At 33.4% G+C, this 25,147-nt stretch overlaps 4 protein-coding genes across 9 annotated transcripts in view; 2 read left to right on the top strand and 2 right to left on the bottom strand.

Moving 5' to 3' along the window:
• The window catches only part of LOC145731346 (uncharacterized), a 29,684-nt gene extending 21,057 nt beyond the window's left edge, over positions 1-8,627 (bottom strand). For both annotated transcript variants that reach the window (XR_014178793.1, XM_081983097.1), the window contains exons 1-2: positions 8,297-8,627; positions 7,293-7,521 (exon numbers count right to left, since the gene is read on the bottom strand). Coding sequence is in view for 1 of the 2 variants with exons in the window: in XM_081983097.1 (XP_081839223.1) it covers positions 7,293-7,505 (213 nt within the window). In the remaining variant the exon portion in view is untranslated. The remainder of the gene's footprint in view (positions 1-7,292; positions 7,522-8,296) is intronic.
• Positions 909-6,678, top strand: LOC145731338 (malate dehydrogenase, mitochondrial-like). Its single transcript, XM_081983085.1, has 5 exons — positions 909-1,266; positions 1,589-1,837; positions 1,898-2,030; positions 4,261-4,477; positions 6,389-6,678. The coding sequence occupies exons 1-5, from the start codon at positions 970-972 to the stop codon at positions 6,630-6,632; spliced, it is 1,140 nt and encodes a 379-aa protein (XP_081839211.1). The 5' UTR covers positions 909-969; the 3' UTR covers positions 6,633-6,678.
• Positions 8,628-8,995: 368 nt separating the features above from the next.
• LOC145731305 (NAD kinase-like) overlaps positions 8,996-25,147 on the bottom strand; it is a 20,554-nt gene continuing 4,402 nt past the window's right edge. Inside the window, exons 2-10 of one of the 4 annotated variants that reach the window (XM_081983033.1) lie at positions 22,813-23,013; positions 20,936-21,019; positions 17,524-17,653; positions 15,169-15,331; positions 14,533-14,667; positions 14,244-14,477; positions 12,117-12,250; positions 11,257-11,339; positions 8,996-9,976 (exon numbers count right to left, since the gene is read on the bottom strand). In XM_081983033.1, the coding sequence (XP_081839159.1) occupies positions 9,772-9,976; positions 11,257-11,339; positions 12,117-12,250; positions 14,244-14,477; positions 14,533-14,667; positions 15,169-15,331; positions 17,524-17,653; positions 20,936-21,019; positions 22,813-23,012 (1,368 nt within the window). In that variant the 5' untranslated portion in view covers position 23,013 and the 3' untranslated portion in view covers positions 8,996-9,771. Of the gene's footprint in view, positions 9,977-11,256; positions 11,340-12,116; positions 12,251-14,243; positions 14,478-14,532; positions 14,668-15,168; positions 15,332-17,523; positions 17,654-19,694; positions 20,181-20,935; positions 21,020-22,808; positions 23,158-25,147 lie in introns of those variants that run through there. The other 3 variants (XM_081983024.1, XM_081983048.1, XM_081983041.1) reach the window with 3 other exon arrangements.
• LOC145731279 (tubulin monoglutamylase TTLL4-like) overlaps positions 23,378-25,147 on the top strand; it is a 14,596-nt gene continuing 12,826 nt past the window's right edge. For both annotated transcript variants that reach the window (XM_081982995.1, XM_081982986.1), the window contains exon 1: positions 23,378-23,609. The gene's annotated coding sequence lies outside the window, so the exon portion shown is untranslated. The remainder of the gene's footprint in view (positions 23,610-25,147) is intronic.

Raw genomic sequence — 25,147 nt, 5'->3', positions numbered from 1 at the left:
CTAAACGTAATAGAAAAAAACTGACTACGCCATTGGATTCTACGTCAAAACTTCTACCGGAAACCGTCTTTCCTTTTTTGATAACTTTAATAGCAAATGAAATACAGAGGAGGTTCCAAAATGACCAATTTTCAAAAACCCCCCGTATCTTTGAAACAAAAGAAGTTTGCGCAGCCCACTCTTCGCCAGTCATCTCAGCTCAGAAAATGAGATCGAAACACGTATGCTACTTTTTTTCTATCTATTACCGTTTTCTCTGTACCCCGTAAAACCATCGAAAATGCAGCACCCTGTACAATGTTGCATTCGTTATCGTTGAAAAAGTGTGTTAATACAGGGTCGAAAAAAAAAATATCAGAAGAAGAAAAATAACAGCTTATTTTAATAACACTAAAGCCTGGTTTATAAAACAAAATTTAACTTTAGCATTAACTTTAGTATTAGCATTAAGAATAGAGGTAGTGGTTTTAAATTGTAATGTTCATAAACAAAATTTAACTTTAACTGTAAACTTAGCTGTAACAGTTGATCTTGGTTTTACATAAAATTCTAAATTTTCTTACAGCTAATACTAAAGTTAAATCTCCAATGTTTAAACGTCCTCTTAAGATTGAATTTTTGCTTTATTTATGAAATTTCTAAACAGAAATTCAAAGAATATCCTTTTGCTATTGATTTAGTGCAGTAATGTGGCATTGGGCAGCAAAACTTGAAAAAAATAACATTAAAGTTAGGTTACTTTTCAGAAAACTGTATGGTTAAATTAGGGGTTTTATAAACACCCTTCTTTTTTAGGGTTAATACTAAATTTATTACTAATGGTAAAGTTACAGCTAAAGTTAAAATTTCTTTTATAAACTAGGCTTAATTTTAGAACACTTTTTTACAACTTGTCATTAATCCAAACGACACATTAAAAATCAAAATTTCTGTCAGTTGAAACATCAGACCAACCAAACCCATTTAAACATGAACATAAAACCACTTCTACGTCTCACCAAATGTTGTCCCCCTATCCGATCGCCAGCATCATTTTCCACAAAATCGGATTTTCAAAAATCGATTCAAGTATGCGTTTTGGGAGCCAGCACCCGTCTCGGTATTTACAGCAGTTTTCTGATGAAGCAAAACCCGTTAATATCCAGGCTGCATCTGCAAGGATGTTTTCCCATCGAGACTATCGGAATGGATTTGAATTTTATGGATACGAGATGTCAGGTTCAAACTTACTGCGGGTTGGAACAGAGTATACCAAAAGCTGTAAAGGTCAGTTTAATATGATTTTATGGTAGAAATTTTTTCTCTGATTTCACTATCGATTTCTTCTATCCAGTTCTTTGTGGGCCTTCTTCCAGCTGGGTTTCACGTTAGCACTTCTTTAAGCAATCTGTTCTCCTCCATCATCTGCATGGCCGTATCATACTAGTTGTTTTGTTTGAATGTCATGGACTATAGTAAGTTTCAGTTTCAGGATTTCCTTAATTCTCTGGTGATCTCTCCTTGTTCTTCCTGCAGTTCTTCTCCAGTAGTCTCCTTAATTTGCAAAACTGCTGAACCATAATCAGATCAATAAAAATCGAACTTCTAGAGCGCTGACGTAGTTCTCATTCTGCCAACTGACGAATGTAAACCGGACACCCCAATCGGAGAAAGAATAATGAAAGAAGGCAAACGACTTTACAATATCGCTGTTCAATGTACGGTTTACGCCCCCAGAGCCATTTTAGTGGTGGCCGTGCCGCCCGTTTCGGTTACCACCCCCTTGGTGTCTGAAGTGTTTAAGAAAACCAACTTTTACCACCCCGGCAGGATTGTCGGTTCGGCGGCTTTCGCTCAAGTACAGATAACTCTATAAGCTGAGGCAAACGAACAATTTAAGATACAAACGTTTTGACAGGCAAAGGCAAATACACTTCTAGGACGGCATAACGGTTTGGATCCTCAAAATTGCTACGTGCCATTGAACGGAGGCCCGGACATCGATTTAGCGGTGCCCTTATTTACTAAGGCTTCACCGGTAGGAACGGCAGGTAAGATCTATTTGGATGTCTTTTAAAGCCAATTTATAGGAATTTACGATACCCAGGATTTATAAGTTATTTTAGAAGAGGAATATTTAAATTCTTAAAATTACCTTACGATTTACCATTATATTGAGTTATTAAGGTGGAAAAATGTTTTACCACCCGTTGTTCTAGACGACGGGCTATAAAGTGAAATCAACCTGCTTATTAACATAAACAGATCTTTGACTGTTTTAGCTTTAAGACTTTTAGGGGTTACTGCATTGTTACTGCACCGTTGTACTTTAAGCCACAGTTTAGCTCAGGCTGTGACTTTTTTCACTCATTCAGTGACAAAACAAACGCAACTTACACTCGGTTTAAAGTACCAGCAGTACAGTAGTTGACGAATTTGACAATTTCATTCAGTCAGACAACATTTTTGTTATAAATAATTTAAAGTTGTATGGGTTATTTTTGACATATTATAGTTTAACTTGACAGTAAATTAGCTGGATACATTGCTTCCAGTAGCATTTACAGTCCTTTGGCATTGTCAAAATGATTCTAGAGGTCTTTGACAATTAAAAAAAATCTTGGATAGTTCAAAACACTTGTAGAAACATCTAAAAAATTTTGCGGACTTTTCAGTAGCATTTATAAGCATCTGGGATTGTGAAAATGCTACGAGAGGCTTTTGACAATTAAAAAAAATTCTTGGACAGTCCAAAGCACTTGTAAAAACTTCTGACAATTTTTGGCAAGTTTTTAGTAGCGTTTATAAGCATTTGGCATTGTCAAAAGGATTCTAGAAGTCTGACAATTAAAAAAAATTCTTGGATAGCTCAAAACACTTGTAGAAACATCGAAAAAATTTTGCGGAGTTTTCAGTAGCATTTATAAGCCTCTGGGATTGTAAAAATGCTAAAAGTGGCTTTTGACAATATTAAAAAATTCTTGGAGAGTCGAAAGCATTTGTAAAAACTTCTGACAATTTTTGGCAAGTTTTTAGTAGCGTTTATAAGCATTTGGCATTGTCAAAATGATTCTAGAGGTCTTTGACAATTAAAAAAATTCTTGGATAGTTCAAAACATTTGTAGAAACCTCTGACAAATTTTGCGGTGTTTTCAGTAGCATTTATAAGTATCTGGGATTGTAAAAATGTTACGGGAGGCTTTTGACAATATTTAAAAAATTCTTGGAGAGTCCAAAGCATTTGTTAAAACCTCTGACAATTTTTGGCAAGTTTTCAGAAGCATTTATAAGCCTTTGGCATTGTCAAAATGATTCTAGAAGTCTTTGACAATTAAAAAAAATTCTTTGATAGTTCAAAACACTTGTAGAAACATCCGACAAATTTTGCGGAGTTTTCAGTAGCATTTATAAGCATCTGGGATTGTAAAAATGTTACGGGAGGCTTTTGACAATATTTAAAAAATTCTTGGAGAGTCCAAAGCATTTGTTAAAACCTCTGACAATTTTTGGCAAGTTTTCAGAAGCATTTATAAGCCTTTGGCATTGTCAAAATGATTCTAGAGGTCTTTGACAATTAAAAAAATTCTTGGATAGTTCAAAACATTTGTAGAAACCTCTGACAAATTTTGCGGTGTTTTCAGTAGCATTTATAAGCATCTGGGATTGTAAAAATCCTACGAGAGGCTTTTGACAATTAAAAAAAATTCTTGGAGAGTCCAAAGCATTTGTAAAAACTTCTGACAATTTTTGGCAAGTTTTTAGTAGCGTTTATAAGCGTTTGGCATTGTCAAATGGGTTCTAGAAGTCTGACAATTAAAAAAAATCTTGGATAGCTCAAAACACTTGTAGAAACATCGAAAAAATTTTGCGGAGTTTTCAGTAGCATTTATAAGCATCTGGGATTGTAAAAATGCTACGAGAGGCTTTTGACAATTAAAAAAAATTCTTGGAGAGTCCAAAGCATTTGTAAAAACCTCTGACAATTTTTGGCAAGTTTTTAGTAGCGTTTATAAGCATTTGGCATTGTCAAAATGATTCTAGAAGTCTTTGACAATTAAAAAAATTCTTGAATAGTTCAAAATACCTGTAGAAACCTTTAACAATTTTTGGGAGGTTTTCAATAACAGTATTTTATTGTAAAGTACATATATCATAACAACTTTTACTTTATTCCTAACTTTGGTCGCGGGCGTAATCTTTTTCTTTCTGCCCTCTACACGTAATCTTCTTCTTTCTGCCCTCTACGCGTAAATGAGTTTCAAAAATTCAATCAATTTCTAGCGGAAAGTGCCTCAAAAGCTCTCACCGCTCAATTTAGAGGAGTAAAAGAGGATGCGTTTCCGAAAAACTTAGGCAATCCAAATTACGTGGAAAATTTCGTCCTAACAGAGAGTTACGCCCTCAATCACCTTATAGGAACTATAGCTTTGGGGATATGCGGAGATCCGTTGGCTTTTGCTAACACTTACGTCAGATGCAAGATAATTCAAACCTGCAAGTAAGTATTATCAAAACTATTTCAAAAATTAAAGAAATTGAAATACTTCCAAAAGTCAAATTTTTTCGTTGATATTTTCAAATTTAAAAACGTATAGTCGTTGTACTCGAAACCGTGATGTCAGCGTTAGTTTGGCTTTCAAAGTAGCAATTATATTGTTTGCAATACTACAATGATTTTTGACATAATGGTATTTATGTCTTTTTTACTAATTTTCGGCTAAACTAGTAAATAAACCGTAGTAAGTGTTCAGCATACGCAAATTATAACTAAGATAGAAAGAACGTTTATTCAATAGTCTTTGGATACCTAAATGTTGCATAAAGTTCAAACGTACTTGATGGTTAGAAAATATCGTTCTGAAAAAGTTTTTCTGTGATTTAATTTCAATTTCTTCGATGTTAGACAGGTTCAAGTCTGAACGCCAACGGTCGTCTCTAATTGATTCTCTTATTTATAGAATAAGATATATAGGCATAGAAAGGCCACAGACGTTATTTTTCTTAAATTCCGACTTCGAACTCGGAAATTAGTTAAATTCCGAAAGAATTTAGGTAAATTCCGACTTCAAACTTTGAATTTAGTTAAATTCCGACTTTGAACTCGGAATTTAGTTAGAAACTCAGAATTTACATTGTCACATTGCAAAAGCTCTTCAAACCAAATTAGACAACATTTTTCAGTTTAGCAACATTGCAAACATTCTTCGAAGCAAATTAGTAAAATTTGTTAACTTTGGCAACATTGCTAACACACTTCAAAGAAATTAGTCGGACTTGTCAGTTTGGTTACATTACAAACACTCTTCGAACCAAAATTGTAGAATTTGTTAGTTTGATAACATTGCAAGGATTCTTTTGAACCAAATTACCAAATTTTGTCAGTTAGGCAACATTTCAAACAGTCTTCGATCTAAATTAGGAGAGTTTGTTAATTTGGCAACATTGCAAGCAAACACACTTCAAAGAAATTTGTTGAACTTGTCAGTTTGGACAGATTGGAAACACTCTTCAAACCAAAATTGTAGAATTAGTCAGTTTGATAACATTGCATATACTCTTCAAACCAAATTAGTAAAATTAGTCAGTTTGGCAACATTGCAAACACTCTTTGATCTTAATTAGTAGATCTAAAATAGTAGAATTTGTCAGTTTGACAACATTGCAACTAAATTGCGAGTTTGAAGTCGGAATTTAACTAATTTCCGAGTTTGAAGTCGGAATTTAGTTAATTTCCGAGTTTGAAGTCGAAATTTTACTAATTTCCGAGTTCAAAGTCGGAATTTAGTTAATTTCCGAGTTTGAAGTCGGAATTTAGTTAATTTCCGAGTTTGAAGTCGAAATTTAACTAATTTCCGAGTTCAAAGTCGGAATTTAGTTAATTTCCGAGTTTGAAGTCGAAATTTTAACTAATTTCCGAGTTCAAAGTCGGAATTTAGTTAATTTCCGAGTTTGAAGTCGGAATTTAACTAATTTCCGAGTTCAAAGTCGGAATTTAGTTAATTTCCGAGTTTGAAGTCGAAATTTAAGAAAAATAACGTCTGTGGCCTTTCTACGCCTTCGTAGTAAAATGACAATAAATTAAATTTTACTTTCATACTTATCTGTCAAACAGATGTAAATATAAGAAGACGTTACTGTCAAAAGTTTTCCATTGATCACGAGACGTAAAAATGTTCAAAATTGTTTATCAAAATCCGAAACTTGTCGCGTCCTTTGGCATTCTTTAAACTGCGTCCAGACTTCTCGTTTTGACAAGAACCGAAATGCCACAATTTACAATTTTTCTATTTTAAAAAAGGTTCCAAAAATTTTAAATTCTGGCCAATATAGGCATTATAAATTTTATTTGACAGTCGCCTAATTCACACGAAGAAAATCGACAGCTGACTGAATAAACTTACAATTACAGATATATGGTAAGTACTGTAAGATTTTCTCGAGGTGGTGTGGTACACAATTGCGGTCTACCGACACTATCAAAACTGGAATTGGATCTGGTGGAAAGAGCAGCTCTACAACTGGCCGAAAGAGAGGAAATGGCTCTTGATTATTTGCGTTTTGTGGAAAGTAAAGAAACCGAACCGAAACTGCCCCGATTCGTCCAGAAGGAAAACGAGGAAAAAGAGTTGCTCACCCAAAACGTAGTTCGATAAAGTTTTAAAATGTGTCTTATTAAACAAATAAATTGGGTGCAACAAACTAGCCGGGTTAATTTAACATCAATTAGTAATAACAGTGAGCCAAGTTAGTAAAAAACCTACTAAATTTCATTAAGTGGCGTGGCGATAAAATTATTTGCATTTGCAACTATTTTATCCAGAACTCTGGCGTCTCTTCACACCCTTTTAGAGAAAAGTTTGCGTGTTTTTGCCGTTTAGGGGATGAATTATAAATTTCATAAAGCACGCAAACCAGAGCCCCCGAAGTATTACGATCACAACGCTAAAAAAAGATAGGTATGAAAGGGTGTAGGTATCGCATTCTCTGCTTATTTAAACAACATTTTTCTACAAACGTATTCAAAATTCAACTTTTAACACGTTACTGAACTATTAAAAATAACATTTTAAGATACTGTATTATGGTATTCGTGTTTTTTAATTTGACCAACTATTAATGACGTAATAATGTAATAGAAAAGAAAATCAAAGTATAGGAATACACTATGGACTTAATTTGACAAATAACAATTTGGTTTCTAAGTTTTAAGTTTCTATTTTTACATTAACTGACTCATTATTCACGGGGTAGATAATTAAACTGTCGTAGAAAAATAACTATTATCACAGTGAACTGATATAAAAGTCACTTACGATTTTGCAATTCAAATGTTGTAGTTCCCTTTCGGCCATACGTCTAGTGGCGCTTTCTTTTCTTTTTCTTTTGTATTGGCTGTACTTGTAAAATAAGTACATGCCAGGTAAAGCCAGCACGACGAAAGGCTTGATGAGGGGATTGTGGTGACGCGAATGATGATGGAAAGGATTTCCTCGAGGATTTCGTCCGGCTTCTGCTTGTTCGGGCATTTTTTTTGATTTGATTCTGAAACACCAAACATTTTTTTGAAAAATTCATTTTATACAAATTAGTTTGAAAAGTTTGAAATCGTAATATGTTTATTACGATTATTAACGAATTTGACAAATACAGTACGAATCTTTCGCCAAAGCTGGTTCGTGTTTAGTGCAAAACCAGTGAATTTCCATACTGTTTCAATGACATTTGGTAAAGCAGGATAGAGATTCGTTAGTTCCTCACTAAACTAAGTATACAGTAATACATATTAATTTTCCATAAAAGTGCACTTTTAATCCCTAAAAAGAGTATAACATATTGATCGCAACTTTGAATTTTCAAAGACATGCACTTCACTCATAAATTTTTAAGTCAATAACTAGCTATCTACAGTATCTACTCATCGCGTGTTGTTTAAAAATGTAAAATAGTCAATCAATACAACCGTCACTGAAACAGTAACAATAAAAAAATACAATATCTCAGCAAAACTCTCCACTGTATTAAATTAGGAGGGACGCCTACGTAATTTTGGGGAACAAAAACAGCCACGCACAAATTTTATTCATTCGCCTACGTCACCGACGTTCTGTTGCGTCACTCGTTACGTCACGGAAGTGTTCAATGATATTTTTAGCTAAAAAACTGACTTTTTGTAAACTAATTCAAAGTGAAGGAGAAATTATCAGTAATTTGATTGAAATGTCCTTATGGAGTGTATATTTATTTGTATTAACTATATTAACTTAAATGTCCATTATTTTGCAGTAATTACTAAAACCAAAACATATTTATGTCATACCTGGTAGATGTGTATTCCTTGAATGAAATAATAGCACGTGAAATACTAAAAACAGTTGGAGAACAGTTTTAGTGTGAGTAAATGGATACTTAATTCCATGACAGAAAAAAAACACCACAAAAAACTGAAAAAAAGGAGTTTTTGACTGAAAAAACTAAATGTTTACGAAATCGTGCATACGATGACTGAAAAGGGGTGGTGATTCAGAGGCGCATAGCTCCACCGTCGCGACGCGACGCGTCCAAATAACATACTGCGGGCTCTACGAGGGTTGTAAGGTCTTTTTGGGGGGGTTGCATGATTGACTGCGTTCCCAGATTACTGGCACACCAAAGAAAGGTCAAGATTTTAACAAAAGTTTGCGCTGTTGTCGATGTTTATGTATTCTGCATCGGGACAATCCCTTCCAGCGCAGATAAAACTGGACTCTAAATCAGAAAACTGGAACCCGGTTGGCTAGTTCCAGAATTTTATGATACATCATTATTCAAAGAACTTCCAATAACCTTCAGGTAATTGGAATTTATTGGCAAGAACAAAAAGCTTATAAAATTCGGTTGAAATAATCTTTTATAGGCAAAAGTCGCGCGCATCCGATCGAAATCAGCGCGTTCCCCCCATTGTCTCTATATTCTTTTCCAACTCCAACATACACAAGAATTGCAACATTGCAAAGATGAAAAAAAGACACTCAGAAAAAACAAGTAATATTTTATTTCTCTGTTATAAATTTACATTTTGGTTGTGTGTGTGGTTGGCACTATAAAGACAGACACCGCAAAAGTGTTAAAAGTAATGTACGTGAACAAACAATATGGATGAAAAACCTACACAGTATACAGTAAAGATATAAATAACCATAACCCAAAAAAAAAACAAATATTTCCTAAACAACTTTAACAATTTATTATTGGTTTAACGACACGAGATTTTGAATCTCGGATTATACGTCGTATTGCGGTACTTAAATTGCCTTGATTTATCACAATTTTTAGTTAAAAATATTTTACCTATCAAGGGAGAAATGTGTCTGATGGTTTTATAAAGGAGGTCCAGTGTTTTGTTCAAAAACTAAATATACTTTCAGAGTTGTTTTCAGATAAAAATTTCAGTAGAAATATTTTGTATTCACTTACCTTTTAAAGACTAATTTGTGCTTATACTGCCTTAAAAGCAGTTTAATCTTCTTGATATAAAATGTCCTAAATAAATATTTTTTTTATATAAACGTGATTCTTCAATTCAGAAAGTATAAAACCCGTTCATACACATTAAAACAATGTTATCAAAAATTCTTTCACCCATCCAAAAAATTCATCTAGACATAACAAAAATATTTTTTCAAAAAAAAAAAAACATTATAAAAACTACGGACTAGCCTTTGATTCATTTTTGTTTTTTGCAAAAATTGCATGGTTCTCTTTAGATTTGTTTTTACGTTTAATGTATTGTCAAGACAAGCAACAAGCACCAGTTCACTCTTTGACTATCGTCTCGCGCTCTAAAGAGTCTAAAGTGTCGTTGGAACTCGATCGGGTGAGATCCTCCAGTTCTTCCATGTGTTTCTGTCTTTTGCGAACGTTCCAATGCAAACATTCGGCCAACGAATCGAACCAGTCGGTGATTTGGTCCTGCGAACATATACTAGGCACTGGGTAGATCGATGTGGTCACTCTTAAGCTAAAAAGAAAAAGTAGAAAGATATTACATAAATTTATTAATCATTAAGAGACAAAATTAAACACCAGAAATTTTAGCAAAAAATGCGTATCAGCCTGTATGTGGCAAACATCCAGATTGAACTACATATAAGGTTGTTTGGTAATGACTTGCCGCTTTTTCGCTGAGAGGGAGTTTCAATCGTTGTGGGGTGCGCAAATAAAGTTGCATCTGGAAACTCTGTATCGTGTTTGAATTATTATGAAATTAGCTTCAAAACGACGCCTCATTTATTTAATTTTCACGTTTCGTTCACAAGTGACAGTCACTCAGACATGGAGTTTACTAATGCGGAAGTTGTAGGTGGTAGTGTAACTGTTGTAGGAGATGGTACTGTGTCCCAAAACGGCTCAAACGGTGGCCAAACCAGGATTGACAAACAGACAGATTTTACTGTGTATTTGGTTAGGATTGGAAGAGAATCATCCACTATGAGATGCTTCCATGGGCTAAAAACTGAATTCTGAGCGGTACATCGGACAACTTGATCGTTTGAAGGAAGCCATCGACCAGAACTAGCCAATAGGAAAGGAGTTGTGTTCCATCAGGACAACGCCAGGCCACACACATCTTTAGCGACCCGCCAGAAGCTCCGGGAACTTGGTTTTGATTCTTTAATGCTCCCGCCATATAGTCCTGACATTGCTCCATCGGATTACCATCTCTTCTTCGCGCTACAAAACTCCATTGGCGATTTCAAATTCAACACAAGAGAAGACTGTGAAAACCACTTATCCCAGTTTTTTCCAATAAGGACAAGAAATTCTATGAGAGTGGCATAATGAAATTACCTTCAAAATGGCGACAAGTTATCGAACAAAATGGCGCATATTTGACCTAATTCTGTTAACTCTAAATATAGGTATTAAATAAAGTAAAAAGCGGCATGTCATTACCAAACAACCTTATATTATCTTAATATCTGTAATATTCTCCTCTCTGGTTTGAAATCATCCTGTATAGCAGTAAACTGTACCAAAAATATGTTCAAGCAAAAGGACCCTAAACAGAAGACAAAAGTAGTTGTTGCATATGACGGACCTAAATTTCCGGTTGGCACTGTCAGAGATTACTGGCATGGCTGTAGCAACGTATCGAACGAACGTTAAAGAAAAAAAGTGTTGGAACAACCTTTCCTTTTTCACTCTACAACCTCCCATTTTCTATGGATTACGTTACTTAAACATATTTTTGAGATATGATACAGTACACTATAAAATAATTACAATCCATACACATACCTGTCGCCATGCACCAGCTCCTGTCTGTTTCGTCCGTCAAACGAAACCCAGGATGTGTTTCGACTTTCTGGAGATACTGAAATCTAAATAAACAATACTTCTCAATCAAACACATAAAGTTTATTAATACATTTATGTAATAGTATTGCTATTTATGATTCGATAAGGAGTTTCATTTATTTACCTTTATTTATTTTTTAATTTTAACCCTCTGTTATAAAGTAAAGCATAGAAACTAGCAATCAAACACGTGACTTACACCCTTCTTATAAAATTTGAAGAAAATAAAAAAAAAAACAACACAAAACAATTGATTTCAAAATTTGAGTAGATGCATAACGTTGCGTTACTCTGTTTATCTTATACTGTATCGATTATATGAGTTACTCAGAGTTTAAAAAGGATTTTTGTTCTGCCATCCCATGGCTAGTGACAGTATGTGAGTAATAATAAATTGTCGTTTCTTTTCTATTATTTGTGAACTGAGAGATAGGGAAATGGCATCGTATGTCGTCATAGTCGTATATACGCTCAAGCTGACAAGAACAAAATATGAAAAAAGCTCGAGAACCAAGACATAAGTGAATTTCAATACGACGTCGCAATTAATGTCATTGCCACGCCACTTTCCCTGAGACAGAGGCCTCATTCGTTTTGACATTCCATGGAGGGTGCAAAGCGAATCTGACGTCACGATGACGTAATATGACAGTTGGTCACAACATTGTTTTGTTAAACTACGTCATCCATGGAGCGTGAAAACAAAGGCGGCCATAGAGTACTAACATCTTTTAGTACTGAAAACTGATATTTCTGAAATCTTGGTATACTAATTTAAAAATCTAAATCTTTTATGATACCTTGAGTTCTACGCCGGCCGGTACCACAATCGGCCTAAAACTTAGGGAATGCGGACAAATTGGGGTGACCATAATCGCAGGCACGCTCGGGTGAATCATCGAAGCTCCCGCAGCCACCGCGTAAGCCGTGCTGCCTGTAACAAACGTCAATAATTAATATTCAACAACGCAAAACGTGATTAACAATCAATTACTAAATAAACACAAAACAGCGGAATTTGCTGGCTATTTGTGTAGATACTGTAAATACGACCACGCAGGCAACATCCAACATGTGGTCGGTCGGTCGTTTGTTTTATGTTCGTTATCAGTATTCTCTGTGTGTGTTTGTTTTTAAACATTCACTCATGCAAAACTCTGTACAAATGTATTCAAATTTATCTCGTTTTTAGGGTACACTGTTTACTTTGAGTGTAAGTAAAGTTTACAATTTCAACGACAGTCAATGGAAACTTAATTAAAAAAAAATTGCTTTAGAAGCAGAATACTAACCGTCCAATTACACCGTAAACAAGTTCATTGATTATATTGATATTGATATAAATTAGTAAATCATAATGAAATTTATAAACAAGGGTTAAAAAGAAAAATGTCTTGAGAGAACCCTGAAGTCAAAATTAACATGGAAAGTCGATTTCCACCATGATTTTACGTTAAAACTGTCTCCTTTCTACAGCCCTTAGGATGACTAAAATTATAACTTTATACAGAATAGTAAAATACACGGTGTCCAGTAAACACATAATTAAAAGGATTCAGTTCCAGATGGAACCAAATAAAACACTTTAAAGCCCAATTTTCTACACCATTTACACATATAGTTTAGAAAGCGTCAGTTGAATTTTAGAAACCATAAGATGGATTTAAAAAGTATCACTTGTATTTCAGAAAAGGCACTTTCAATTGTAGAATAATAACTTTTTCGAAATTGCAATTTGTATTGCAGATTAGTCACTTGTATTATAGAAAAGAGCAGTTGGATTTTAGACATGGTCATTTGTAATTTGGAAAATTAAAGTTGAGCAAAAAAAGTAAATAGTTTAACGAATATTTTTAATAACATTGTGGTTTAAGCAGTTCAATGAAACATCAATTTATCTCGAAAACCGTTTATTTTATCGAAATAAAGGAAGAGTACAATTTTTCGATAAAAATGTCAAGAGTATCCATTAATGGCGTTTGCAGCTGAAAATAATGACAGCTGTCAAAGTTTAAGCAAATTGTGTCTTAGGTCCAGTTAGTTCCGGCCTTTCGAAGACGAGATACCTGGTTTTCATGTCAAATAGAAGGTCTCTTTCGATAAAACATTAAACCCAATAATCATTACAATATACAAAGTGTTTCAAAAGTTACAGCCAAAAACGTTAATTGGAAGGCAGTTCTTTGGGGCTCGATATTTCCCTTAAGAGTGACTAAAAAAAATTAATTATATGAACAAATCGTATTATTTTGACCTCCCCTGTATGCCACTGAGAGATTGTCATATAGTTATGGGACACCCTGTATATTTTATATAAATTAATAGTTCCGACGGGCGGGTTTTTTTGCTTAAAGTGATATTAAAAAAAAACAATAAACTAATAACCACATAGAAACACAAAAAAATCTGAAATTGAAATAACGCGTTCTAAAATACAAGTGACCTTTTCTGAAATACAAGTGACGAATCTGAAATACAACTTACGTTTTCTAAAACCAAATTTACGATAATGAAATACAAGTTATAGATTCTGAAATCCAACTTATATTTCTAAAATCCAAGTGATATTTTCTAAACTACATGTGTAAATGGTGTAGTTTTGCGAGAATAATTCAGCATAAATCCGCTTGAATCACCTTTCTTTATTTCCCTAATGACATTCCAAAAAAACTACCAGAATATATACAATATTAAAGTTAGTAGAAAGTTTCGAGGAACAAGATTTGCCTAGCACAACCAAAATCACTAAAAATTAATTTGATTGAATTGAATGAACAAGATTAAATAATATTATGATTACAAAACGATTGAATGCCAATCTGATCCCCAAATTACTGAAAAAATAAATAAATTTTCCAGTGTAGAGCTCCAGTTTTATGAAATTTTCTGCGCACTATTACTCAAAAAAAAAACCAATGTAAACTTACCGGTAGGAGTGCTCACAATCAAACCATCGCCTTGAACAGAAGTGATATGTTTCCCGTCCAAATAAAGGTCGATGTTAGAAAGATAGGGACTGGGTCCCCTATCAATGACCACCTCATTTAAGACCAGAAAACTGGATGGTTTCTCGTTTTTATCGGTTTCTCCACTTTCAATGGCTTCTGTCTTTTTAACCACCACACAACGCAGTCTACTACGCAACGTTAAGGCCGCATTACCTGCCCAAAGTTATCAATTAACAATCTGTGATTGCACGTTTTAAGTAAAAAATACCTTCCAGTACGTTGTTCACTTGTTCTTGGAAATTATCGAACCTAAATGGCGTGAGAAATCCTAGAGAGCCTAAATGGAACGCCATCACAGGTGGTACGGACTGTTGAAATAATTGGCTAGCGTACAGTAGAGTACCTATAAAGAAAACATAAGGGATCAGCTTCCAAAAATGAGGTTAGTAGAGATGCAAGTACTATAGTTCATCCACCAAATGACACATACCAAAACTTTTGTTAAAAAAGGTATTGTATGAACAATGACTTGTTCTTCCGTCGGTTTAATGAATGTACTAAACTTTATTTAGACACTAAATATCTCCGACAATTTTTGTGATTTTCTTAAAAGTACTGAAATTATAAAAAAAGTGTTATACAATATTGATTGGGTATTAATTAAGGCATTTAAATCTCCAATAAAATACGTTCTATTGAAAAAAAAGTTGACATCAAAAAGAACGTTTTTGCTCCACCCTGTGAATAAATAAGTAGATCGTCTTTAAAAAACACTTTCCAAACCGTGAAGTTTTTATCTGAAGCTTTTTTCTCAAATATATAAAGGGGGAAGTAATATAGGGTCTAAATAGAGTTGGGACATCCTGTATAGTTACTAATGGAGATACAAACAAAGATTTCTTACCGTCGCCTCCTAGACAGACGATAAAATCGATTTTATCGGTCAAATCGTCCTTTCCTAACCTAAAAGTCATGAGCCGATCCTTCACAGAAGGAAACTCTGGAAATTGGTCCAAATGGTGGTCGTCCATCACGGCGGTTTCAACAAACACCACCATTCTTTTCTCCTATAATTCAAATGAAAAACAATTAAATATCAGAATCAGAAATATATAGAAAATCAAACTAAATTGGGATGGCGTCACAGGCGGATAGTCAATGATATTTCCCCATATCACCCAGGAAAAAAAGATGACTCTATCAGTAAATAATGACTTTTGGCTTCATATGACTGTGTAATAGCATTTCAAGCTTGGTGGTTTATATCTTACATCATCAATCACATACTTACATAGATATTTTCTTTGGTAGCACCGGTAGAAGACATTTTACATAATGTTAAAAGTTCAGAAATAATAGCAATGGCTGAGAAATAGCAATATTTGTAACAATCTTATAGTAATATATTAATCCATAACGGAAAAAGTGCAGTTATCAAAGTCACATGACTGAATTTGGTCTAGGCAACTTTAAACAAGTTAAATGATCATTGATAATGCTTTTTAACAATTGAAACTTTTTTTTTGTTTGTAGATTTTTAGGTTAGGTCTTCAACCTTCAACTCCTGAGATGTTTGAAACTTTAACACGCCAAAGGACAGTTTTTTAAATATTTACAAAAAATGGAATTCATAACCTTGGTGATACCCCAAACAACAAATTTTTCCAAAAACGTCTGGTACTCGTTTAACCTGGCATTTGTTTTGACGCTCCAGCAGAATGAATATAACGTCACGATGACGTAGTTTGACAGTTGGGTCAAATTCTCGGTTTTACCTAATTATGTCATCGTGTCGTTATAGTTGGATTTTTACCTTTTGAGAATGACGTCATCTTTTTACATCTTTGTTTCTCGCATATCAAACATATGAAATAAACAATTTTAGCAAAAAAGGCACGTTGTTAATTTTGTCATCCTGTCAAATTAAAAACGTTGACATTTACTGTCACTCTGATATAAACAAATATCAAAGGAATAAAAATGCTGCGCTACAATGACCAAGCCCAAATGCTAATTCTAAATGTGCTGGTTTTTTTGGAGTACGAGAAAAAACAGTTTCCAGATGTCATCCCAACTGATTATTCCAATGTGTATGATAGAGCATCACAGGCTTTAAAACTGAGTACTGCGACCCTATGCCGAATGAAAAAGGCTGGAATTCCAGCTGACGACTCGTATTTCACCAACATTTCTAAGAAAATGTCAGTCAGTAAAACCAAAATAACCGCTTTTATGAAAAACAAAGAAGTTGGTAATGTTGGTATGCCAAATTACTATTTTCGCTTTATTGTGCAAATCACAAAAACACAGCAGAAAATCAATGAACATTAATAATATATTATGTTATTAGGAGTAGAAGAGATCTTTAAGTGAGTGCAAGCACACCTATTTACTGAATGAATGATGATTAAACCGAAACTCTCATGATCATGTGATTTTCAAGGCACTTGATCATCAGTCACTTCCGAACGCACTAATTTTTTTAAAGCATTTGTAGGTTAAAATTTGTGATCTAATTCTAGACATACGTGTTTTTTCACCTGCTTGACGTCATTCTCAAAGGGTAAAATTTTGACTATACATTGGCTTCTCGTTCTACGGATCGTCAAAACAAATGCTGCTGCAAGGATAAAAGTTTGACAGAAAAATAACAATGGCGTCTGGTGGTCGATATCTAATGTTTTTTTGTTGAAAATTATCAATTTATCAACCATATAGGTGTGAAATACTAGTAGGAAAATTATAAAACAAGAAAATTTTTCCAAACTTTGAGTTCATTATTGTACCATTAAGTGGCAGGCCAGTCTCTAAATTCAACATCCTTGCCTTAACCAAGATGGTTAAAATTAGCAAACAAACTCCAAAATAAACATTTTAATAATTTATCGAGTGGCACTTTTTTAATAAACTTAGGAACAAGATTTGCACATCGACAGATAACAAATCATACATTTAATTGCTTGGCGAACATCCATAAATTGCGCAATGTTTTAAAATCAACAATCAATGATTATTTCCACGCATCGAGCTATTCAGAATTAATCTCCTACATTATAAAGTAGTTGCGTTACAAAGCAAAATGTTATCAATACTGCTAATAAAGCTTCCATTAAAATTAATAATTGCGCATATCACGAGGAAAATGAGGGCCGATTAAAAAACGTAAACGGATTTTACGTAAAGTGCACTTGAGATCGAAAGCATAATTTATTACGTCTGGATATAAGTTTAATTTTAAAGTACGTAACCATGTACTTACCTCAATCAGCCACCGCACCAATTTAACAAACGGGGAGTAAACGGAAGCATCTCTAACCTTTTTGATAACCAAAACGGTTAGCGGAGGTTTGTACCATGTTAGGCGTTGACTAGCTGGATCTTGGATAGTCCTGCAAGTTTAAAAACAAAAAAAAAGAATGAAGTTAAAAACGCCAATAAAAATTCCAGTTTAAGATTTAAACAGTTTTTTGGGTTCATTACATATTTGAAAAGGTTAGTGGTTGTAATATAAAATTAAGAATTTGGCTGAACACTTTTAATATTAGGTACTATATTAAGAATACAGTTACACCAACAATGTTTCAAAGCGTACATTTTAAAACCATACTATTTCAAAAATATTTGTTTGCGAAATGATGGAACGTTTTGCAAATAAAATACTGCATCATCAGGGGATAGAAAAAATATTAAAAGAAATTGCTACAATATTATTGACCTTGACAGCTGGCTTGAGCACGTGTTTCCACTGAACTATTAATATGTAATAATGAATAAGTATACACTCAAAACACATGTTGATTTAAGTGTGGTTTGAGAGTCAAGAAAACTTGGTTGTTCTGAAACATGATTGTCCAAATAAAACAATTTTCAATGAAATAACTTTAACAATTGATCAAACCCCAGATAATGACGTATATAAATAACACAATGCAGTTCCTGTTTGGACACAATTTATATAATACATACCACTTTTAAAAAACAATCAACCGGAGAAAAGGTTGAATGGATGGCAGACAGGATATCCTAATCTAACAGCACTAGATTATTTTTTAAAGGGTGATTCAGCTGGTACAGCAAAACTGTTTCCTTAGAATAGTTTTTTTACAAAAAAAACAGCATAGGTGCAAAGAGAATTCAAATCCATTTGATAGAAGAAAAAAGGTTTTAGAGCAGAAACCTCAAGAAACTACAGAGAATCGAAAAACGTTTCTATGGAGGCGCATAATTTTTTTTTTCTTTTAAAACATATATTAACGTATTAGTGCCAACACCACGGACAAAATATAAAAATTGAAAAATAGGTTTCCTGATTGGAAAACTTTAATATTATAATAAATATTTTGTAAAATTTGTCTAAATTATAATATATTTCGGTAAATTAATATTATAAAAATGAATCGTTTTTTATAATAATTAGTGTCAAAATAAAATAATAAAATAAATAATCTCTCAGTACCTATACAGTTTATTTAAAAGTCAGATTTACCTTAATAATACTATAAAAAACGTAAATCATGTGTGTGATCAAACAGTAACTACCAGTTAAAAAACTAATCAAGTGCTACAAAATTACGTAAGTGCAAATCTAATAGCTTAATTACAGTTAGAAAACCGGTTAATAAAACATGACTTGAACAACAAAAAAAACATGTTTGAGGCAGGCCATTGATTCCATATTATTAATGTAAAGTCATAAAACGATCAAGCCAATTTTAATAAAAACAATAAATACCTTTATTTCAAAATTAAGTAAATTTAATACACTTACATACATAAATAAAATGAAACTGCGTCAATGCATTACAAAAGTAGCCAAATTACATCGTCCTATAGGTATAGCACTTTTCCACTATTCAACTACCTACCTACTTCACAGAGTAATCAAGAAATTCCTTTACACTATAGCACAATTCCCACAAGCAGCTCAAATATTGATTTCTCGAAATGATTATAAATACATTGTAAAAGCTTTTAAAAAACGATTTTAATTTTTTTAGTCTGGAGGTTATTAGGATATTTACTTTAGATTCGAATGCTATACCAGACTTGGTTCAGTTTCCCAAGAGGAAGTTGCATGTGTTCATCCTAAGATAGAGCTTCATCCTCGACAACATCCAAAAACCTAGTTGTATTCCAGAATTATTATTTATTCCATATTTTAATAAATTATCCAACAATTTTTCATGATATAGAGTATCATAAGCCAGGAAGCCTTTGTAAAGTCCAAGTATATTCCTATTGGATTTTCTACTTTATTAAATGATTTTAGAATAAATCCTGTTGTTTCGAGTTGAATTGTCTTTCCTGTGTGTTTGATGAAATTTTGCAGAAATTATACTCTGTCATGCAATACTTTTTCAAATATCTTTAAAAAGTTAGCAGACTTTAAAGTCTACATGAATTTTAAGTTTTATTAAGACAAAAACTCACCTATACTGTATAGCACAACCATTTTTTCCGTTTTCCAAGTTGCTAGGAGATTTCTCCAGAGCGTCTTCCTCGTTATTGTTAATTTCGACGGTTTTGAGACCGTTTCTCAAACACACACCGACGTTGTCAACGTTTTGTGAAGCGTCGCAATTTCTTTCCAGGCATACCATAACGCCACTTTCGGCCACCATTTTATCACAGTAATTTTGTATCACAGAAAAAAACTAAAATTTGTACGAATCGCGCCACTTGAACCGATTTTCAATAGCCCGGGTCACTGAATGACTGGTACTTTGGATAATGTTTCCACGATACGTAAGCGTGCATTGTTTCACCGGGAACTTGAATAATTTATTAAGTCTAGGGCCAATCGAATCCGATAATCGAACGAGCGCTTTTGTTTCTTCTCTAAACTGTCGCAAACTCGAAGAGAAAAAAAACAGATATCAGGTCTGCCATTCTCACACGATGTACTGTCGATGGTTTCCATATCAACATTACAACGTGAAATTTGTTATCGAATATCAACAGCTTTGAGCGCAAAACGATATACGCGCTTATGAGAATTAAACACTTTACCGCAAATGTGCCTGGTCTATTTCAGGAAGATAAACACAACAAAACCAAGCTTAAATGATAAAGCCAAACTAGTTAATATGTTCTGCAATGTCATTCTTTTGTTAACTATACTAAGCCTAGTCAATGTCAGACAAAATGGTTTGAAATCGCTATTTTTAACTACTAGGAAAATACTCTGAGTGTTCCTAGTTCCTTTTCTAAAAAAAACATTAACTTGCGCATTACTCAATGTCTAGGGTAATTTATTATTTAAGGTAGTAATTAGTGTAATTTCAACTTAACTTGTCTATGACTATTATATTATTTAAAAACAAAATAACCAGTATTTTACATTTTGGTTTGAGAACAAAATTGTTAATTTCTGCTAGTCATTCTTTATTTCAAGTAAACCATGAAATTTAATTTTAATCTGCAGAAGGTCGCTGAGGACAAGGCAACACCTGGTCTGTTCAATTTATGTAATTAAGAAACGAGTCCTCCCTGTACTAAATATTAGTGAAATATGGTGTCAGAATGTAAGGTCAAAATATTAATGACCAAGTTTAAAGGAAAAACACACATTTTTGCACCATGCAAATTAGATTGTTCAACACAAAAACAGGTGAACAATCTGTGTTGTTAATTGTTATTGGGTAATAAGTATCAGAAACCATAACACTTACATCACCATGGCCGAATTTCTCATAATACGCCCACATGGTCCAAAGTGTTGAACAGGCGAGGGCGCGTTTAAGGATCTTGTCCTCCTAAAACAAAACAAATATTGCTATAGCACAAGTAGTAAAATGGTAATAAAAGATTGAATAATGAAGTTAACATTTGGAGCGCCTTTGTTAAGTTCCCTAACAAGTAAAACCAGTTCTGTTGCTTTAAATTAATACCAAACACCTAATAAAAAAACAGTTAGGTCAAGTATTAAAAAAACTCTTACAAGTAAAATGCCATAGTTCAAGTAATAAATTTTTAAAGGAGCAAGGTTTTCCATACTGACCCTCAAGTCACTGATCTTGGGCTGGAAGACTAAGTGAATGTTAAAGTATACAGAGTAGTCTAGCAAAGTAATAAAAAGTTTATATAAAGTGTCTGCAACTATACTGATTTCATTAACTGTCAGACTTACTTGGGTTAGTTAAATTGGGAAAATGTTGCTCAATTTGAATTAAAAAGTATTTTGATTATTATTATAAATAACATATTCTATTATTATACATCATACTTATTAGGAAACAATGTGTTTCATGCTAATAATAGTACTTTATGTGCTTTTCAACAAGTAGCCTGACTATGTAAATAATTAAATATACAAGGTGATCCATCCAATAATATGAAAAAAGTAGAAAATACACAAATCTGAATAGTTATAAAATATTGTCAACCCATGAACCTTGTGCTGATAGTTTGGCCAGAAGTCTATACTAACTTGCTTATTTTAAATCATCCTGTAGATTTTAGCTTCCGGATAACCTCATAGATAAGAAGCCAATGTGATGTTTAGTCAAATTTAGAAGCTTTGCCAGTTGTTTTGACACTTATGGAAATTTTCAGGCTAGAGAAGATAGCTAAAGCTAACACAGTCTTAATTTTGGTCTAAATCATTAAAATGTTTCACTGTAAATTCAGGGGAAAAATTGGTCAACAAGTTTATGAGCAATTGTTGAACAGGGTGTTAAGGTTAACCTAGATTATAAGTATTAGATATGGTACATAAACTATTCTGCAAATTTGATGCAGAATCCAAAAATAAAACCCAAAAAGGGTGTTGCCAATTTGAAAAAACAAAGTCAATAGGCATCACTTATTTTTGGACTACTCTGTAAACATGAATCATGAAAACCACAACCAAAGATAAAAACTGAGCCTGCCTAGTATTTTTGCAAACAATTTCTTCAATTTTAGTAATTGAATTTATTCCTCCCTGTCTGTTATCACAGTATTTTTGAGACAACCCTTATCCATCTTTGAAAATGTTCTAATATTTTGACAAACCATCTGAAGTTTAAAATTTGGCCTCTTTGACTGACAATGAAATTTTAAATGATACAAGCTATTACCAAGATACCTATATTTTATGTGATCAACATCATTACAGTTAAGTTCCTAAGTACCTTTCTAATCAGGTTAAAAACACGGAATTTATTGGTTATATGAACAAAGCTGCAGAACTAATTAAAACATAATTGGCTCAGAATAGTTAAAAGTACTGTTGTGTGAATTCAATTTTTTGTCAGTTGATTACCCTCATCTTCCTTAGGTGGAGACTTTAGTAATGATAAAAAAATGAATAGGTATTACAAACTACAACTAAAAATAGTGTAGTGACCACAAAGTTAACATACCTAATTTGAGCAATGTTCACTAAAAGCTGATTGTTTTAAAATATATAATTACAAATTAACATCTCAATCAAACTGCATAACAACATAGAACCACTCAGGGGCCCAACTGAAACATGTGATTTAAAACTAGATCAAACAGGTGGGCCAGTTTCACAGGCTACTTATAATAATAAAGAAATAGAAAGTTTGGACAACATACTCACGGCCATGTACCAGATCTTCTCTGTTTTCTGTTATTGTCCAGGTCGGGATGATCGAAAACATGGTCCGAATATTTACTGGAATGTTCAGGGTTATCCTTTTTATTTACTGCCCAAGACAGCCTAAATTCCAATTTCTCTGCTAACCTACATTTGCGTAAGGTAGGCAAATCCACATCGGAGCCGAGCCACAACGAGGTCATTCTAGGTAAAGACAAACATACGGGTTACTAGCACAATAACACGCATTTTCAGATCTTTGAATAATAATAAAAGAACTAAACTAATCTGAAAATTATTAGAAAAAAGATTTGTTGAAGGTTAATAGGTTATGTTTTGATTTGACAATTTGACGTTTTAAATCGTTTGGTGGGGCGCCACGTTGCCGTTTATTGACAGAAACCGAGGCGGCAACACCGGTTTATCGAATCGGACGCTGTCAATTGGCATCCCAAACCACTCTCTGTTCTTTTCTGTTTCACGTTAATTTTTCGATCTCTTTATTTTATCCGTCAAACGTCAGTTTGTAACTCGACTCGAACTATCAATTCGAAGAAAAAGCGTTTTAATTTTCGAGAAGAAAAGATGGTCGGCGGCAATGTTGAGATGTTCTTGAAGAGCATTTTGTAGTATTCGGCTTTTTCCTCGATTTTCGTTTTTATACGTTTTATTTTCGGTCGGATAGCAGCTACATAAGCTCAGAAACTTAATCTAAGTTGTGTGTAACTCTGCTCCGTCTAAAGATAATATTAAACGAGAAATATTGTTTAAGGATGTCTTCCATGATGGGATTCCTGTAGGTATGTTTGCCTCCTTTCTTTAATTCTAAACAATCTCTTCTGGATTTAGCTTTTTGTACTGGTTTAATAAACTTGAATATTAATACATAGCTTTAGTTCTATAAGAAATACAGTTAAATAGGGATTTTAAGGATACTTTTTTTGAATATAGGAATTACAAGTACACTCAGCAGTCATGTTGTTTCTTGTGGGTTTGGTCGATATTTTGAAGATTTTCTGTAGAAACCACTTCAAAAACAACATGTGGTTTGGATACGTGTTTTTAAATTATCTTTTAAAACCCTGGGTTACTTTATCATAAATTAGCTGAAATTAACCTAATTTTAAATTGTGCTTATATTGCTTGTTATCATTGTTTTGATAAAAAATTTATTTTGTAAATTTCTTGTCTTCATTCTTTTCAAGAACTGAGTAACTATGTATTTTCCTGGTTACCATTTATCACACTTTTTAACACTGATCTAGAAATTTGTCTCCTAACATTAACCTGGCACTCGCCTGGCATCTTAAGTTAAAATTTTTTATATTGAAATTGGTGCAAACTGCCATTTGCACCGTCTAACTTCAAGCAAGTTAAGCATGGTCCAGACTGTGACTTTTCAACTGTATTCTACACAGTCTGAACCACACTTAACTTCAGTTTGGCTTAAAGTACAAATGGTGCAACTGGGGGTAACAGTTGCCTACAACCTACAACTGTTTTTAACTGTGTTTTGCTAGACACCCTTAGTCTAATTTCAATGATATTGGTGCCAGTTGACTTGGACATGCAGACAATTTTCATGTGCAAGCTAATTCACCCTTCATGTTTCAAAAACCATTGGATGTGGAAACTAAACTTAACCCATCCAAATGGTTCATTATTTTATTGGCTGCATTTATGAGAACAAATTGAATGGCAATGGAAAAATCACATTCACACAGTGTTTTTTTTATTGGTTGTTTATTTATTTTAGTGCTCCTTTAATGACATTCAGAACAAAATTGTTTAGTGGTAGCTAATTGAGTTGCTAATGATTTTATTTTTTTCTCACTGTGTCCAGGAATAAATTGCACAATACATTTTGAAGGCATTTGTTTTCACTCTCCATGGAGCAAGCAAAGCAAATGTGAGGTCATGATGATGCAATGTGGCTAAATTAAAAATTGACCAACTGTCAAATTACGTCATTGTGGGGTCCCATTCACATATGCTCTGCTTGCTCCATGGAGTGTAAAAATAAATGGGTTTTGTCATTTCAACTGTTAATTCATTTCAAGTTGTCTATTATTCTTCTAAAACCACAAGACACAAGACTTTTGACTGCTTGCACAAATGTATTTTTAATCTCACTTAAACTCTTCTGAAATTTGAATGTGACAATCCAGGTGAAAAATGTCACTGTCAATGCCAAACTTAACTAAGTTACCTTAAAATTACGTTGGTGCAGTTGGCCATTTATCTTTTACTTGGTAGTTGTAATAATCTACTTATGGTAAATATTAACAAGTTGACTAATAGTTTTCACTAAGTAAGTTTTAGAGATTAGTATTTTTTA

Source organism: Ips typographus, linkage group LG1 (genome assembly GCF_016097725.1).
Source record: "Ips typographus isolate SLU linkage group LG1, UJ_Ityp_2.0, whole genome shotgun sequence".
NCBI classification, from domain to species: domain Eukaryota; kingdom Metazoa; phylum Arthropoda; class Insecta; order Coleoptera; family Curculionidae; genus Ips; species Ips typographus.
This window is presented reverse-complemented; position numbering and strand designations above follow the sequence as displayed.